This window comes from Anabas testudineus, chromosome 12 (assembly GCF_900324465.2).
Source record: "Anabas testudineus chromosome 12, fAnaTes1.2, whole genome shotgun sequence".
Lineage (NCBI taxonomy): Eukaryota > Metazoa > Chordata > Actinopteri > Anabantiformes > Anabantidae > Anabas > Anabas testudineus.
The window spans coordinates 6,552,016-6,572,343 of NC_046621.1; the positions used below are offsets into that span (position 1 = coordinate 6,552,016).

The window sequence follows — 20,328 nt, forward strand, 5'->3', positions numbered from 1 at the left end:
TGGTTCTGTGTCATAGAAACATTAATCAACGGTTCATTTGTTATACTGCATTACGAGATTGAAGGGCCTGTCAGAGGTGAATGTGATTCCGATAGAAAGCAGAGCTCAATCTGACATACATCAATCTGCCACTTCATATTTCCACGTAGTGATTAATGTGGTAGAACATTGACTCAATTTTTTTGTGCAAAGTTAGGGAATGTGTTCCTGAAGGAGAAGACAATGTACCAGTCTGGGATTGAATCATGCTGTTCATCTGCGCCTGACTTTGGTTTTGTTTTTGTTTTGTATATTTCTGTACATACGTGAGTTTACAGACAAACTCAGAGACATCTACCATTAAAACCGCCTGTTGACTTCCTGCCCAATTATTCGGACACCCAACCGACAGCGTCCATCAGCTTCGGCAAGATAAGCTTGTTTTCATTTTGGCCATCGCAGCACTCCTGTCTACATTGCCGCTCCGCATCCTCGTTGTTTTCTCTGTCAAAGCTGGCAAAAGCGCAGTCGAGCCTGAGAGGGCTGCAGTGCAGTGCAGCAAGCTGGGTCAAAGAAAAAGATTGGTGGTGATGTAAGTGGAGAGAAAATGCTGATGATGAGTTTGGCTCTTTGTGTGTTTTGAGTGTGCAATGTTGAACTTCTGCTGATGTTGTTGAGTCAGTTCTCTAGATTCAAACCTGTGCCATAGAGCTAAAATAAAGGGAAACCTTTCACGCTTTGGAGTTATTCCACAATATTTTTCTGATTATACAAACAATGATTTTCTAGATATCAGATAATAGATCAAAAATAGTGAAAATGTGAAATGGATCACAGTTTTCTAGAGCCCAGAGTCTTCAGATAGCTTGAAATGACAAATGCTCGTTGTGTTAAATTTGTTCGTTCACATGTTTCACATGTTTCATATGTTTCTGGTTTTGTGCAGTTTTTTAAAAAAGCAGCCAACACTGATTTAGTTAGTTGTCATGTGGCTTCAACAATAGGTAAGTTACTAAAGTGTTATGTTAAATGGAAAATGAAATATGATGCATCTTCATTTGTCTTTCGTTTAATTTAGAATTTCACTGTATTCTGCTTTTTGGGTTCGCTATCAAACACTCTTCTGCTTTTACCGTTCCTCTTCCCCTTCAACACTAAGTCTTGAAATATATACTGTATTATGCTCCAACATTCATGCAGCACTGAAATTCACTTCCTTTCCCGTCCATTCCCTCGGATTTGTGCATGAGAACATCTTTATCAGGGTGAATTTTACAGACAGACCAGGAGCTATGAATTCAACGGTCTGTTATGTTACCTGCCTCAAGCAGTCAACCAAAGTGAAATTTGACCCGGCTATGAGAATACCCTTTAACTAGACATTTTTTAAAGCTACATGCTGTGTCTAGTACAACCAGTATTGCAATTTACAGAAATAGAGAAGCAAGACAGATGTATTCAATACAACGTAATTGATTATTTATAGTAATGAATTTGAAAAATTTAGTTGGTCTCTGCACTTGTGTGATTGAGAAATGCAATCGTAGTTTGTTGGGTGACATCTGTCTGGTCAACAGTACTGGTACCTTTCATTACTGTCAATGGAACTTCCTTTGGCTCTACTTTGTTCCAGCAATGCTTTGAGCTTAATGATAACATCAACATGCCAACATGTTAATGTTTTCTTTTACTTTGTTCATAGTAACTGTTGGATTACCAACAAAAATAATACAATTCCTCCCAAAAAACATGAATGTCATAGAAATTCATACACTAGTTGTTGAGACACTGACCTTAAAACTACCAATAGACATTACCATTGTCATATTACCATTCCTAGAAAGATAATGAACTGAAGTTAGAATGACAAACATCTAGGAAGAGCTTTATTTATTAAGTCTGAGATATTTTTGTCATTCAAATTCTGTCAATACATTGCTTCAGACTTAAGTCTAAGTAAAATATTACTATGGGCATCACCACATGTGGAATGAATAGTTTTATCATAAATAAAGACTCCATTATTCACAGCCACTGAACATGCAGGAAAATCGGGAATGCTAAAATCACAGCTGGAATAAAGATGAACCATGAACTGTAACTTGTAAAACACCCATCTGCTCAAATGATGAATGGACAGCATATGGAAAAGACACTTTCTCAATCGGAACAGGGAGTAATCTGAAGTTCATCTGCAAAGAGTTTTGTGTCTTAGGTTTGAGAAAAGTAAAGCTGTTCATCCCTTCAGCTGTAAGTGAAGCTAAAAACAGAGCAAAGTCTAATAATATCTGTGCCATCGTAGCGCAACCGTCCAAACCAGAGGCAAACATGTTAGTATTCATTACTGTCATGTAAAGACACAGACCTGGGTTGGAGTTAAGGTCCATGGGGTGCAGAGGAAGATGTGCCCCCTTCTCTGCTGAAGGTCGAGGGAGCAAAAGCCACGCTGTCGCTTCTGACCGCTGGCCCCCCAGTGCCACTTCTTCATCTGTTCTTGTTCTGTGCCAGAGGCAGATTTATCTCCTTCGGCATCTGCTAAAGCACACACCGCTGCACTTACTATTCTCCTTCTTACTTTCCCTCTCCTTCCTTTGCCACTCCTCCACCTCATGCAACCCTTTCATCTAAAACTTCATTTGGTTCAGTCAAAAGCAGGTCAATGTGACACACCAATCAGCAGCACTTAGGCAAGGTCAGTCTCAGGCTAGTCTGTCTGCCCCGCAGGAAGCCCCTTCCTCTACATAAACTTCTGTCAAAGGAGCTGAAAAAGCAGAGGAAGCATATTTCAGAGGCACGCAAGAAAGAAGTGTAGGAGAGAGTGGCCGAATAGAATCGAGTGAGACAGTAAGCCGGAGACAAGATGGTGTGGCTGCTTGTCTCTGAAGGAAGTGAGAGGGGTGGAGTGGGAGCTGCCGGTGGGGGGGGCGGCTGTATCGTAAATCAAGCAGCCCTCCCCAAACATGTAAATCTGGCGAATGAAGTAGGCACTCGGCCAAATGACTCATCCACAGTGCTCTATAAATATAGCCATGCAGGGTCGACGAGGCTGCTGCTACCGGAGGCCAAGAGACAGATTGAGGTCTTTAATAACGTTCCTATTGTTTTTTATCACACCAACATTTATAGGTGAAGCACGGATCATTGGCTTCCATAAAGCGGCAGAGAGAGCTCCTTTGAACCTTGAACCTCGGAGGGTAGTTAAATTCAAATCCAACACTACCTGTTGGACTCAGCAGGATATTAGGGAGTCATCTAAATATTTATCCACAGTGAAAGCAGTTTACATACCATTGGTCTGAACATTCAAATCAAGTGTCCCCATCAGACAAACATACTGTTAACTGGAGGCCAAAATGTGCCCTCGCTAAGACCTGGCCCACCCGGTATATATAGGGCGGAAGGGTTATGCACGGGGGTTAGGGGACAGTAGTATAGGACATGTCAAATACCGATCCACTCAATAAGCCTGTTATGTAAGGATCTGGGCTTCCTGTCCGATCCCTCTCCACGGCCTGAGACTTGGCTTCAGTGCATTTCCTCCAGAGGACCTCACTGCCGCAGACTCACACACAGGAATAATGACGCACAGGCGAAAGAAAGGAAGAAGAAGAAGGCCTGGAATTCTGTAGAGCAAATCACAATAAGGCGGATATTTCAAACTATAACTACTACACACAAAAGGTATGAAGCATTGTTTGGGAATGTTTGATTCCCCTTTTTGCTCTTGGTTTTTGTTGCGCTAAAACTTGAATTAGAAATTCTGAGACATTCAAGAGTGTCTGTAACTAGTATATGAATCCATTTGTCACTGCAAGCTGCATGTTTATCATATTTTAAATATCTGACAGCTTCATTAGAAGCTTATCAAGGATGCATCATGGAGTGAAGTTCTCCTGTTAAGTATAAAAAGTCTAGCAGGCAGCACTGTCCACTCATCTTACATATTATCTACTTGTGTTATTGCAGCTGCCTTTTCTAATTTAGTGGTTGATTAATCATGGCTTTATGAAAAATGGTCCTCATCATTCTCTGTACAGTTTGAGTCATTATGTGGGCTCCCAAGGTCTTTGGTTCCTTAAGTAAAACACACACAACTGCACATTGTGACCACTGCTGTTGAACATACTGAAAACATAAAGCCATAAATCATATTCAAGTGATGAAGTTGTAATTTCAGAACACAATGGTTTGGCAACTGTAGACCTGTCAGACTTTTACATTTCCTTCCTGATATTGTTGCAATTTCTCTTCCAGTGTAATTTAAATGTTTGTGGACACGTGCAGAAGTGAGAGAAACGGTGTATGGACTGCTTTTTTTTTTTTTAGATTTCAACATTTTGGGTAAGACACAGAGAAAAACAGAGTTGTGACTTTCCAGGGGGCTACTGAGCTGTCTTGCCAATGATTGGGTGAGAAGATTGATAGCCCTGCACTGCTGGTGAGGCATGATGATTGGAAACACTGTGTGGTGTGCTTGGCTATTTCTTGCACCCGGGGACCCATGACAGTCCGCTATGAAGTGCCAGGCGAGGGTCACATGACTCGTACAAATACAGCAGCCTAAGGCGAACACAGTCTGGTTTTTGATAACTTTGTCAGCTTGTCCGTTTCCAACTTGCACACTGGAAATCACCATCTGATAACAGCAAAGGACAAGATTTACCCCAGACTGCAGATTCCACACTACTGCCACTGAACTACAGCATATACTGTCCAGACCTTCTGTCTTAAGAAACTGTTTATAAAAACCCCACACAAAAGGGAAGTATCCTTGCCAAGTCTAATGTGCCCTTTATCAGACCTGATCATTAGAACAATGTGAACACTCCTATATGGGTGAACAATGACTTAACAGCTTGAACAGCCCACACTCTCATAGTTTCTGCAAGATAACAAGGTCAGTGACCTTTTCCTAATCCCAAATTCACATGATGTCACGGTTAGCAAACTTATACTCAAATGTGAAAGGGTAGAAATATGTTGCCACTAAAACTTCAAGACTAGCAGGAGACTAGTTTGCATTGTTACTTGTAAATCCATATGAAAGTCAGCCAGAGTTTCCCTTCCAGGACATTAAACAGGCTTTCAGGGAGTAAGTTAAGTTGTTGTTGATCTGTTTGAGCACAAAGTCCCCAATTTGCTCTGCTTTCAACATTTGCCAATGCAGTGGAGCTGTTCCGAAATTCCATGTGACATTCAGTGGTCTTTTCAAACATGGCTCTCCAGCCGTATCTGGATGGATGTCATTCACGGCCACTGTCTTAGCAACCACGGCTCAATACGTTTTCCCAGACTCCAAATATTTTTCTTTTTCTGCTGGACTTTCTTTCTCTAACTGCTCGGTACGTCTTCCAACTATTTCCCAAGTCACTCCCTGCTCCAGTAAAGACATAATGAGCAATGTTCTGCATTCACCTTCTGAGACACTAAATGGTTTTCCAGAACTTGATAAGTAAATACAAGATCATCCTCCACTGCTTCTGTTATCTGCTTCCAACTCATGCTTCTGCTTGGGAAACTAAGCAGCAGCAGCAGTTTTGTTGGCGTTCAAGTAACTTTCATTAAATATCATCAACTGGCTTCTACTTTGACAGTGCTTCTCTTTTCTAGCATAAACCATTACAACCATGAGATATTAACACCAAGCAGTTTTTGAGCAACTCCCTATTTGTGCACAGCTCTGGCTTCCATCGGAGAGCTATCCAACAGGATGGATGAGCATGCTGACATGGCCACAATTAACATGTCAGATGTAATGTTTACAATGATTACCATCATTCACCAAGCTACTATTTGCTAATTTGCACTGAACACAAATGGCAGCTGAGGCCAATGAGAGTGTCATTAGTTTAACCATACACATACAGCCAACACAATGCACCAAATCCATTTCAAAATGGCTCTCATATCTTGCTTCATAATTTCGGAGGCTGTGCCTCAGCATGAGCTTCAAATGAGCTGTGACAATCTCAAACACAAACATCCTGCACTATGATGTTCTCCAGGGAAAATCTTACTAATGAAGCCAGTGAGTGGCTCTGAAAACCGTCTTTTTTATGGCGAATGTGTCATTAGAGGAGGAAACTGTTCAGTTATTGAATTGTGTGTTTGGAATATTAGTGAACATAAAATTGGCGGATATCCTGACCTAATTCAAAGTGAAAGACATCACTCATTATCACTGATATCTGATATGCACTATATATGTGTGATGTTTTACCATAAATTCAGGTAATTGACTTTATACGCACACTGGGACAACATAGATGTACATAAAACATGGAAGCACGCATTCACACATATATGAACATACAGTGAGGAAAGAGAGAGAGAAAGAAGTTCGGTTTCTGACCTTTTTGGAAATGTCATATCACAAAGTGAATTCTTTAGAGGAAAAAAAGGACACGAGCTGCACCCCACAGGGTCTAAGCAGACAGACTGGTGAGATGCATACAAATTAAGGTAGTCGGCACTTTTATATGCAAAACAGAATTTTTGTCACTCAATCCTTCTCCGGGTTTCATCTTTTTACTGACATAATATCCATAAAATCAATTTCACTGCTTTCCCTCTTAGTGCATGGCCTGATGCTGTTGCTCATGATTCTCCTGGATTTATGATCCATTAGAGACTGTATGGACACTTCACATCCAGTTGCTAATTAAATACATATATCAAACATGGGATTTGAAACACAGAGAGCTTCTTGTTTATGCCCCCCCGTGTCTAATTCATTCATTTGATCAAGCAAGTGCATGAATTATCATATATTCTAGCTGTAGGACATGATGTTTATGTGTTAGTTTGTGTTACACAGAGTAATTTGCAGGAGACATTTCATTTATTACTCTAAAGCTGGGTCAGGCATTTTTTTTGTATTGTGATCATAATATTAAGTGTAAATTTGTGACTTGATCTAATCAGTCTATATGAGTGAACTATGGCGTGACCACAAGTGGAACTGTTACAATACCACTTTTTTATGTTTTAATCTCTTGTTTTTCAGGAGAAAAAGTAACATTTGATTTCAAATATGAGGTCCATCTTCTTGAAAAGTTGTTTTTCAGAGAGTTGTGAGGGCTGCCTGCTGGATGAGATAATGCCTTCTATCATCCCGGGGAGAGCAGTCTTATCTTTGTTGGCTCTGTAGTCTGCAGCGGTTTGACACAAGCTATATGCAATTTTTTTTTTAAAATACATTTTTGGTCTTAGAGCTTAAATGTGTGTAATGTATTTGTCTAATACTCAAAAAATCTGTTACAAAGGACCAAACAGCCTGTGGACCTTGAGTTCTTCTTAACTGTATCACCACATCTATTCTAACCACCCTTTAGCTTTATCCCTTGGAGAAACACGGGGGGTTGGAAATGACCCCAATACACACAAGTCGCCAGTCCATGGCAGCACTATAAAGACATTCACAACTACTGAGGGAGGAAACAAGGAGAACACACAGAAAGAGTCTCCAGCTGGCCAGCAAAACCTTCTTGCTGTGAAGCCACAGAGCTAACCACCGCACCGCTGTGTTGTCCGAACTTACTTTGTACTGAGAAATGCCTGCTGTTTAGTGAACCCAATCTCCTCTGCAGACTGAGGTTATTGCTCTATTTACCATGTCACTGAACTTCCTCCTTTGCTTCTATTATAAATGCTATGCCACTAGATGTCGCCTAACAATAATATTTACAATAACTATGGGTTGTAATAAGCTGCTTGCACAGACAGCCTGTGAGGATGTTTTTAACAAAGAACAGTCATTTAGTAGTTGCTGCTCCAGTGATCATTTAATATCTGTTTATACTCAGCTCAGGAGCACACAAACACATCACTAACTTACCATAGAAGCATATTTGAAAGCCGTCTCCATACAGCCTAACACTGAAATGTCAGCTCCAAAGATACTAGATAGACATCCTGCTGTGTTTCATACCATTGATGAACAGGCAGATTTGTTATTTAGGTTTTTAAAGGTCAAATCCTGTTGGTTTAATCTCATTTAATTCATCCATCCATCAGTCTATCATTGACTTAACTTGAGTCCACATGCCAGCTTATTAGTAACCTCTGGATTCTTCACAATGAACAGTACCTTGGTGTGTAGTCTTTAAATTGCACACCTGTCTTCACCCTACAATAGCAATCTTAGTCTTAGACGGGCATTCAGTCATTACTGTTTAATAAGAAGTGTGACTGTGCAGTTTTAGGTAAGATTAGAATGTTAGCACATGCCTAGACTAATCAAATAATGATAGTTTGTGATTTTCTCAATTCACAGTTCATTGACCAAAATAATAATAATGACACAAAGGATCTCTAAACATTTCCAGACACTTCAATATGTGGCTCTGATTTACTCCCACTCCTTCCAGCCTACACATAACTGCACTGTAATTATCACAACCTTATCTCACAAGCCCCACTATGTGAGGAAGATAGGCAGCTCAATGACAAATGACATGCACAGGTCATAGCATCACAGCACAGCATAACCCATCAAGCACAAGTCCAACAGTCACTGGATGTCATGATGAGCCAGTAATCATAGATGCACTAAATAAAAAAAAAATAAAAAATCAAATGTTACTACAGAAGAAAAATGTAATAAACCAATCTAATCAAGCTTGAAAATGTTTCCTACACTGTAATTTCTTAGCAGACCACATGAGGGCACTATTACCCTTATAAAGACAGGAACTCTAAGATTTTCCTACATCTAGATTTCACTACAGCACCATGTCGTCTCACTGCAATTGTCAAAGTGCCTAATTAACTTTATAGGCTACAATGAAGTGGAGCCAAGCAAAGTCTCTGATACTGGGAAAACATACAATTCTTTTGATCATCAGGCATCTATCTGTCTTCCCATGTTAACATGATTTAAGCTTAGACAGTGCACCTGCTTATGGCAACATGATCCTGAGGTCCTCTCATGAAAGAAGGAATGGTGGCCTCTGGGGATAAGAAAGGTAATATTCCCATAATTCAGCAGCTGTGATTTGCTGTGGTCTGACCCGCTACTCTAACCAGACTACCAAGAGACACCAAAAGACTGAGCCCGAGGCAAATAGAGAGAGAGAGGGAGAGAGAGGGAGACAGAATAATAGTAGAATCATACCAGAGCCAAAGCCTTTTGTTTATTAGAGCTTGGGGAACAAGGAGCACACTGTTTCTCCATCAAAAACACAGCAGGGAGTGTTTCCTGTGTTCACTTGTGGTTCATAAGAATGGGATAATTAATTATAGTTGGACCACAGGGAGTGGCATTTAGCTACAGGTATTTGTGCGGCTATGACAAATAAATAAATGAAGAGTTGGTGGCATTTTGTCTAAATTCAAATTTGCTCCACTCTCAGAATCCAGATTGCAGATGCTCAGGGCTCTGTTATATCCTACAGCTGTATTGAGATCATACCTGACATTCCTAAGAGGATTCAAGAACATGAGATTAAATTTCACACTGATCCTGAGTGGCAGGATGTTCAGGTATATATTCCAGATATATGAATATTCTAAGTTGCTTCACTCTGCCAGTGCTCCATGTGCTTCAGAAAAACTCTTAAGAAGCTGTTTTTATATTCCCCAATGAGGTTTCAGAATTTAAAATAGCTTGCAGGTGCAACCAAATATGGCTGACTTCAGTCAGTATTGTATAAAACTGTCCTGCAGTCTATGTTAAAAAATCACTTTACATCCAGAAAAACAAAATATGACAGGATGTGCATTGCTGTTATTCCTCTTTCCTTTAGTTCAGCCCTATATGCTTGCACATGTTGTAGCATGTCAGTGTGATGGAAGACAACATCACTGGTGCCGGTTTGGGTGAGCAACACAAAGGCCCCAGTGTGTCTGTACCTGTGTGTCTCTGTCAGACAGTTAAAAAATATGATTTAACCACGATTCTAGTCTAAATATTGACGGTGATGTGGTGAGGCTGCTTCATAAGACCTGTTCCACTTCTCCAGATTAAGCGCACACATCATCCAGATGTGAGAGATGAGAACAGAGAGGAACAGAGGACAAATGAGTAAAAGTTCCAGAGATGATTTGTGAACTATTTTGCAACATTTTCAGCATTTTGCAGCCACTAAGTCAAACTTTTGCACAAAGGCCACAGCACAGATGTCCTGATGCTGCTATTCAAGCCCTGGCAGTGAGCAGAAACACACACCCCAGCTAGTGTTCAAACCTCATCACTGCCCTTACAAGACAACGGACATCTCTGTACCACTCTGACTTCCATCCCATGCTGCCTAGCACTTCTCGACCCCTGCCCCCCCTCATCCCTTCCCGTCTGTCTGTCTGCCAGAGTCTGTTCGTGTGCCTCATTTAGAGCAGTGGAATATATGTGTTGTGTTTTCCCTTCATTTGCTTCTCTTAGACCTCTTTATTTTCTTCCTCACAACAAGCCATGCTCTTGTTTGGCGACGCAGCAGATGATGCAAAATGGCAAAGCACATGCAGTACAGCAGTGGTTGAGTAGTACAGATTGGTGAAACTCTTGTCACATCTGTTGAGCCCTAATGTGTTTTAACAGCCTTCAAAGGCTCTTACTGCAAACATGTGGGCAGTCACATTTTAACGTACAAGTTGTGGTCTGTGTGAGTAATGTCACGGCACCTGAGACACAGCCATAACAAGCTCAACCGCTGGTAAAGTGAAGAAGAAAGTTTACTGTGGACAGTGTGGTCAAGTAGGAGTCACGTAAACCTAGTGAAACTATACATTAATAGAAATAGTACAGCCGCTGGTTTACTTTAGCATACAGACTAGAAACATAAAACAAATAAAACCCCTATAGAACTTCACCATTCCTTTTATGTAAAGTCCCTATATGTGTATTATATAGGAAAATGTATTCAAAAACCATCACATGTCAAGTAGATAGTGACAAATCAAAAAAAATTAACACAGTGTATACAGAAATTAATCAGTCAGCAATGACCTGGTGAAGCCATAAATTGTTTTAGAAATCCTCCTATTGTGGTAATAACCCATGAACTTGGTAGAAAAACACAAAATAGAACGTTAAAAACAAGCTACTGTGCATTACAGAACATTTGTTGTTTCTAATTTAGTACAGCATTACCAACACATCTTTATATTAACCATGACTTCAAACCACAAGAACATAAAAACATTTGTTTTCAACATAAGTAACCGAGACACGAGTTAAGTGAAACGTAACAGCTGGAAACAGCACAGATATTGTTATGTTATGACTGCTATTTCAGGTAGACAAAACTGAATCACTAGTATTTCAAACTTCCTCTCTCTTCTTTCAGATCATTTAAAAAACCTAACACAGTCTCGTGTCACAGGAGTAAGAAAGACCACATGAGTGTTTTAGAGTGGTGGTAACTAGAAAGCAAAGACTTTCTGAAGTCTATAGGAAATTAAAAATGTGTCATTACACCTCCTCCTTTTTTTATTCTCACTAGAAGGAAATAACTGTTATATATAGGTACAGGAATAGTTTCTGTTCACATGCCGCTGCTTACAAAAATAACACGATATCCCACATCCTAAAATAACAAACAGTAGAGCCAGCAGCCAATAATGCATCACCTGAAAAGGAACTGAAAGCGGGCACCACATGAGTCAGTGAGGCATGGGATTTTTAGTATATTGCATTTAAGGTCATGCTAATTGCATGAAAAAAGTCGGTTGTTGCTTGTCAGCAGATTATGTCCATAACAGCTAACGAAAGTTAGCTAAAAATTTTACACATCAGCAGTTCCTTTTTCCCAGATGTTAAATGATGCTGCTGGGTGAAGGATTATGACCAATAGTTTCACTTCCGCAGAAAAAGATCCATGTGCGATGTCAGTCCCACTTTACTGTCAAAGAAGATTCATATTGTGTGCTTTATCTTGGTTTATGCAGCATTATATTGCAAAAACATTTTGCTCTACTGAATGTAAATGTATCCAAACATGGCAAAGGCACATACCTGACAAAACACAGTTGTTAAATTAATGCCCAAATTAACAGTCGTATTGTTTCTCCCCTAACACGACCTCTTCCAACCATGAGAACGATTAATCACAAGTTGACACGTTGACTTTCAATAGCTGCAGTGAATAGTAGCAACTTAATGTCCATGAAATTATTTCTACAGGGAACAGTTAACTGTGAAAACCATTAGCAAAGTCATAAACAAAAACACCATCAAGAGTCTCTCGAGCAAATCTCTGACACACCTGTACTGTTCATCTGTCAGTTCTGGCCCATTGCCTTGTTTAATTTTCACTCAGTTTGGTCAGTGTTTAATTGACTCCTCACCGGCAAATGGTAGAAATTCATCATGTATTTCCACTCTGATCCACAAACTGAGAGAAAAAGACACCGCTGTCGTTCTGTTTTTACTAATTTCTCATAAGAATATGCATAGAGTAAATGCAGCACATGACCCTCAGCATTGCAGCTGTGATAGAAAGCAGCTTGTATGAATTGAGTAAATGGAAACATTCTTCCATGACTATTCTCACAAAGACTGAATCCAAATGTATTTACTGCAGACAAGTGTTATCAAAACCTCATGTTTTCGTTGCGGCTGCAGCTGAGTCATCATCAGTATCATCATTCTGTCTGATAATAAAAATATGAAATGGTTTTTATCTTGTCCTACCTGGAATGACTTCGAAAAGATATTTTCCACCTTCATCACCGCTGCTTGGATGCTCTGTAACCTTGTTTCCAGGTAAGTAAATGGTTCCCTGTGGAGAAGAAAGATCATGCTGGTCAGTAACAATAATTAAATCCCTACAGATTCAGCTTTTATTGATGCTCTGACGGTATCAATAAAACCCCAGTTTGGTGAGTTTGTTTCTTAACCTAACTTTTTAAAAACTATTTTCATTATTTCATGTTAACACAGTACCATTTTAAGACTACACTGTCCACATTTGTAGACATGACATAGTTTGCACATCAAATTTTTTATACATCAAACTGCACAGGAATAAAAACACTCAGGAAAGATATCTTGACTGAGGTTCTCATAATTCATACATGAAAGGGTTAAAATGTGCCAAATTGGCAGCATTACAGAGAATCACCATTGTTCTGGCTCAGGTCTGTCACACAGTGATACATCATCTGTGTGTCCTGTGTGACCCAAAACCTCAGAGCTTCTCTGCTTTCAATAGCAGGATCAGCATCTTTTTTTCAGACTTAATCTTACTCAGTCTTCCTGTGGAGACTGTCAGATGTGCAAGTCTGTAAGACACACTCTCAGCTATAGAAAATAAAGTGGTTAAAATGAGCTCCAGCTGCAGCATTAAAATAATACTCAATGCCTTAGTAACACTTAAAATTATGAATGCATAACGTTTACTTGTGATTGACTAAATGTATTTTTACACCAAGGTAAAATACAAACAAATCAGCAATTTAAACCTCTTGAACGTGAGTATCTGATGGTTATCTTAGACCATTATTGTAAATTTAATACATTTGGGTGTTAAACAGCTGACATGACACGACACGACACAACGGAACTTAAAAGCTTGAGTAATTAAGGTGGAGTTTAATATTCTTCACACATTGCCACACCTTCCTATAATTAGAGTGGCTATACGAAACACGACTGGCTGCATGCTGACCCTTTATGACTCAAACAATAATTGATTAGCCACTGAACTACCACATGCTGCATCTGACATGTCATTATACTGACCTCTATCTGGATTAATGCTAATGCAGACAAGATGTGCACTGGTGACAGCATCAGCATTAAGGACCCACATACATGAACAGGATCTGAGAAGGAGTCCGCTTCCTTCCTGCTGAGAGGGAGAGCTCTTTAATGAGCCATAACTGTGACAACCAGGAAGTGGAAACCCTACCTGGGGCCCCAGATGAAGTGCTTTAAAGGGGGTTATAAAGATGGCACAGACATGCTCTAAAGTGGCAGAGTGGGGCACACACGAGCCTCTTTTGATGTGGTTGTCACAAAGAGAATCTGCTTAGTTTCAATATCACAGGATTAAAAGAGTTTTGAAGAACTTTCTTCCAGCGGACACAGATCTTTTTGTCATACATAGTGAACTGATTCAAGGGAAAGAGGAGATGACTGAAATTAATTCAGTGTGGGTGAGGCAGACTTTTTTGACTATGTATATTTTAATGAATGAAGAAAAGGGCCTATGTAGTCCTTCCGTAAAGCAAAACCACAACACTGTGGACACTCCTCTGCTTCATATTTAAGTCACAGCTACACTTTCCACTCTGACATCCTCCCTGGTGGCCTGTTGTTTGCTGCAGACAGACCCAACCACAGACACAGACACAGTAATATTTACCCAGCAAAGAGTTCGGTAGCTTGGCCCAACCCAGAAAGCTAAAGACCTTAAAGAACTTATTTTGGGCTGTTTTGTGCATTTTTATATTGTTGTTAACTAGGATGAGGTCATTTTTGAAAATGGTGTAATGACACAAACCCAATTATCTTTTGTTGTTAAAGTAAAAGCTACACACACACACACACACACACACACATATGGGACACAAGAGACTCGGGGAAATCTGTCTGAGGAAAGCGACAGCAGGAGGCTCAAGCTTGTAAATATCAGCCCAGCCTGTCAGGGGGTTGTTTCTATGCCTGTGTCCAACAGTATGCTCCAAAAGATATCAAATTTGTTGTGTTTTCTCAGACTGCAAACAAATACCAGACAGTGACTGTGACTCCAGCTCAATTAGTGGCATCTTCAAAGTTTTTCTGACTAGCCTGCAACAATTGAACACAGATGTGATGTTCTTTTTGGTCATAAACTAAATATTTCACCTATGTGAACATGATAGAGAATACTTCTATGGGGTGAATGCCTTTATAATTGCTTTGTGCAGCCTGGTAGTGGGATTTTGGAGCTCAGCTTACACTAAAAATGATGCTATGAGAGCAGTGACACTCAACCAAAGGTATAAGGATTAGTGTGAATTCTCTAGACCTGAATAGGAACTGCTGAGTCAGGTCATTATTTTTTGTGAATCCACCTCCATCAGCAACTCATTTCACCTACAGGTTGTCATGCAAGCCCCTGTCAATAAAATAAGAATATTACCTATTGCTGCTAAATAAAATTTACTACGCCATTGAAGTCTGAGGTTTAAGAGATAACCTTCGTTTGTGTGATAATGACTTAGCCTGATGAATGTGGCAAGATAATTAAACGCAAAGAGAGCAATATATTGTGGAGCAGAAATTGATTTCAGATTGCAAACTGATAAATGCTCACACTCAAGTCAATCAACCAGAAGTTATTGGTGTAACGGGTCATTTAAGTACACATTAAACCTTGGTCTGTTGATCAGCAGTTCTGAATCCAATAATTACTGTTCTCCAGCATCAGTGACCTCTCAGAAACAGGAAGTCCATCTCAGCAGATGTTAATTATACTTTTTGCATGTCGGGATTACAGCCAGTGTGTAAATACATTTGCATGTTTTAATTCTTTTCACGAAATCTCTGTTTTTGCCTTGTGCCAGCTTCAAGACCTGATTGTTAAATTGTCCAAGAGTTACTACTGCTCTGCTTTGATCACTCTTCTGGTTCCACTGCAGTAAATGTCATCATTATTTCACAGTTATAAAACAGGTAGTTCTGGTCTTCAGCTCTGGCCGAGCCACTGTAACACACCCACAGCACAGTAAATTCACAACTGTGACCACAAAACACTCACTCAAACATTCACTGAGACATTAATGCACTGTACCAGCCAACAGCAATATAGTTGGAAAACTTACAGCACAGACTGCAGTTAACAAAAAGCATATTAAGTAAGGGATATAAGAGTCACATAATTGCCTGGACATGGTCTTGAAACATGGTGCGTTCAGATTTCAAAAAAGTAATAAAAAGCAAGTGAAGCATAAGATAATTCATGCATGATATAGAGACTTAATTAGAATTAGACAATCTCTACCCCACCACCAAATACAAACACAATCCTGAGGTTTCACAAAAATAATTGTATCATGTGAAACTAAATGTAAAGATGCAAAAACAGTTCCTCCATCAAAAAACACTAAATTCCTATGACAAATAAATAAATAAACAAAGAAGACGTGATTTAGGTACACGCAGCTGGAAAACACACACTCTCCTGTCACTTTCTTGCAGGAATACCTGTCACAGCTGCTGCTGCTGCCACTGTAGCAAAAAAAAAAAACCTTTTATCTCCATCCAAGAAGCACTTGAATTACATATATAAAGTTTCATACTGCCTAAACCAGTAGTCCTTTAAAAGTGTGCAACCCTCTTAATAAACTTAGACTGAAAATGTAGGAGACAGGACTGAATAGTGCTGGAGTTTTGCATTCAAATAATCTAAATAACAAAAAAAGTTTTTGCTGTTTCAATTCATTAAATACAATTATTAATAGTTATTATTTTTAACCTTCAGAATATACTCATGCTCACATTTTCACCATTATTATTATGATTAAATGCATGTTAAAATATCAACAATAGTCCTTATTTATATATAAAAACCTAATATAATCATATATATGGATAAACAACACCAGATCCAGAATAGCTCACTAATAAATGTTTTTCCTCTGCATTGCAAAAAGTGACTCGATGTTTTGATTTAACCTTATTAAATATAAGGTTAAATAAAGACCTACAGTATACAAGTAATGCCCTTATGTAGACTTATTAAAGTCAGAGTGCTCCTTTGACTTTATGAGCTTTATAGATATTTTCATCCAAAGCCAATAACATAAAAAACATGTTCAGGCATAAAGCAGAGTGTCAACATAAGGGCATACAGCTGATTGAAGTGAATACTGAATGATTGCACTTTGCTTAAGTTGTCTTGTCTTTTTTTTTTTTTTTTTTTTATTGATTGAATACAGTGGCTTAATTTTATAGCTAGTGACAGTTCCATTTACCTCAGCATAAAAATGCACCCATTATACATAAAAGAACACCTGTACACGCTCTAAACTCCAAACCGAATGAGTTCATAGCTTATTCTGCCTAACCCTGACATTACTGCTCGGCTTGCAAAGTATCCAAAAAACCCAACCTCAAAACTTTGTGGTGGGAGAGGGGGAAGTGGCACATCATGTTTCATGTTATGTGAAGTGGACGTGTTAGTTTAGTCTTTGTACATTTAAAAGATCATGATGCTGTATTAAATAATAATAATGATATTATACAACTATGCAACTGAAGATAACTGAACACCCAGTTATGTTTACCAATCATGTCAGCATTAAAAAGTGCAGAAGTGTGCAGGTTTTGTTCTTACTCAAGAACAAATCCCAAATAAGCAAACATTGTTGAATGTCAGAGGCTTTGTGAAAGCGGCATGAATGGATTTTAAGAAGATGTTTCTTCTCAAGAATGTTTTGTGAATGAGGCCCATTGTGCTATTTAGCCAGTGAGAGAGGAACATATGAGGAAAACAGGGCATCTCTCAGCAGACTGCCTCATATCTTATATGATAAACATCCCTGGGACATAAAGATAACTGGCTACTATGATGTACCCTACAAGAAAGCTTTGATGCACAACATCTTCTTGGGAGATAATATGATGACATTTAGTCCGGCTATATCAAAAGAAACAAAAGACACAGTTTAAATTAGGGTGATAGGTTCAGATAAATGAAGTCTACACTAAATATTGTACATGCCCAGTACAGTACACAATGTCTCATAGCCATTGGAACAATAGCACTTTTAATACACCATTTACAAAGTACTGAGATTTATAGCTTTAATAAAAAAGTAATTTCCAGCCCTGATAGAACAAAACACCTCCATAAAAAACATGGATACAAAAAAAATAGCATTGGTATTGACAGAGATGGTGCCCTGTGTGCTGTGTACTGTATATATAGCATTACTGTGTTCACATGAAAAATAAATATGGCCATTTGAACCCTCTGCAACAGACATAGAGATAAAAAAAACGTTTCATGGAGCTTTGAGTTCCAGTACTCTTACATTACTGTCATAGAATTGCAGTGTGCAGACTAATCAATGAGTGTATTTCAGGACAGCAAGGTACAACACAGCCACTTGGCCACTTTACTAGGTTCACCTTTACAATCAAATGTAATCCAATATAGCAGCTCTGCCTTGAATTTCTGCTTTTACAAGATTTTAATTTCTTCTAATAACTTGCACTGCAGCACCACTCCACCCCTCACTATGAACATCAGTCAGTGTCAGTGTTGTTCCCAGATCATAAGGCTTCAGACTAAAAGTCATGTTATGTGTCTGTGTGTGTGAAACGTTTTGATGCAATCCCACACTCCCTACAGCTCCTGCACCAGTTGCACTTGTTGTAAGGAAATGTTCTATAAATACCACTACACCTGCACATAACCAAAATTCATACCAGTGCCCTGTTCGTGCCCCGGTGTTAGCAATGGAGAAAGTGCTCAGAAAACAGATCCTGCAAGTCCACTGGGAGTTAATTGACATTTCCATCTATCAATACAGAGCTCATTAGACATGCAGTCACCATACAGGAGTCAGAGGGGGTAGTAGTAGAAATACTGACAGCCAGAACTGTCTTGTATTAATGATCAATTTTTTCCTGTTCTAATGAATAAAGCATGTCTGAAAATACCTTAACATATATTGACTAACATAAATAATCCAGTCAAGAATAAGAGAAGATGCAGTAATTGGCACCAGATGGCATCCAGCCCCACGTGTCCGGCTTAATGTGACACTTTAATGTCACTTTTTTCATTTGTTGCTATTTCAGAGACTGTTCACGTTTTTCTCTGACAGTCGAATAAAGTGTGAGTCAGATCACATCTGGAATCACTGGAACCATCACAGCTTACGTCAATTTTCTGCTTTGATCGTGGTTCTGCACAGTGGATCAGGAGAAGAGCACAGCGTTAATGTTTCATCAAAACACAGGGAAGATGAGAAAGTGCTGCAGTATGAATAATTACAGAACTGCAGTGGCATTTTATTTACTCCTGTTAAATGCCAAGGTCAAACGGTTTCCAGCTAGAGCAGGGAAAGCAAAGAATTTCAGTGCACTGTTGCATTATTGATTGAATGCAATTTCTTATTAAGTCTCTTCTTGAGATCATTTTGTCTAAGTTCAGACACAGCCCCCTCATGTTCTGAATATGAATTATTTAACTTGTAAGACTTGTTGTGGCTAGAATTGCAATGTACTAATTAAAATTTAATCTCTTTCATTTAGTAATACATTATAATAATGTAAAATTGGTTCAATGTATTCATTCACAATTTTCTTATTAATTCACTATGTTACTCCACTTCCTTCACTGGCAGATACAAAGCTAAGTGGTTTAAATTACAATAATCATACCATTTCACCCACTGAGTGAATACTGCCTTTGTTTATGGCTCAGCCAGAAGAAATCTGAGTGCATGTGTGCGTAACTGAGAGTGTGAGTGAGTACATGCATGCTTGTGTGTGCATACATCTCTATGGACGAGTAAGGGCAGGCAGATGGCATGCTGACGATAAGCCCACACGTGCCGTACCCTACACATGCTTTTCCGTGACCCTTCATTGCCATCTGACTCCCATTCTCCAGATTCCCAGCATTGCTCAGAGAGGTTTGGCCTGACTGTACAGGACACAACGTGGTCCCTTATATTGACAGTAATAACTCTCACATAACGGTAGCTATTTCTCTGAGAAGCAACATGAGAATATGGCACAGTATGTGTAGTAGATAATGTGTATTGCACATACAAACACACAAAGGTCTGTGATGTAATGCAACAGTCCTGCTTCAACCTGAGCTGACAACAAGCTTTCTAAATGCAATAATCTGGCATAAAAACAGAGCTGAGACGTCATGAGACCATGTATCACATCAACAGTCTGATTCAATCTGGATTAAATTGTCTTTTCACCAGCCTGGAGTCCATCGAGCACCATCATTCCAACACTGTTGACTGAAATTAGCAGTGCTTCCAAAACAACCCAAAATGTTGATAATGTATTAAAGTAACAAAAATCAGCAACTTCTGATTGGACACTGAGGTTAAAACAGCTGTTGTTGATATTTTTATAATAGCAAAGCATCAAACAAATGTGTTCATGTGATAGGTCACACTGACTGAGAAGCAAATGAATATTTTATATTTTATACCTAGATTTGACTTTAAGACGCTGAACAATTAGCCTTTTGTTGATGTGAAGCAGCTCAAGTTACCACTGCACATAAGATGGGCTATATACTGTGAATAATTCTATATGGTGAATGCTGGCGCACTATGTAGAAAGTAGGGAAATAGTTCTGATGCAGGCTTTGTGTTAAATATAACTGTTCACATCTGAGACGTCTGGGCTTTGTCGGCATCTGTGTTTCCATAGGCAACAAAGTATGT

The 20,328-nt window shown here is 39.2% G+C and overlaps 1 protein-coding gene across 3 annotated transcripts in view; it reads right to left on the minus strand.

The window, feature by feature from the left end:
• The window catches only part of arhgap24 (Rho GTPase activating protein 24), a 51,661-nt gene that overhangs the window by 18,928 nt on the left and 12,405 nt on the right, over positions 1 to 20,328 (minus strand). For 2 of the 3 annotated variants that reach the window (XM_026355956.1, XM_033326278.1), the window contains exon 3: positions 12,608 to 12,695. In XM_026355956.1, coding sequence (XP_026211741.1) covers positions 12,608 to 12,695 — 88 coding nt within the window. Of the gene's footprint in view, positions 1 to 2,344; positions 2,377 to 12,607; positions 12,696 to 20,328 lie in introns of those variants that run through there. The other variant, XM_026355959.1, reaches the window with a different exon arrangement.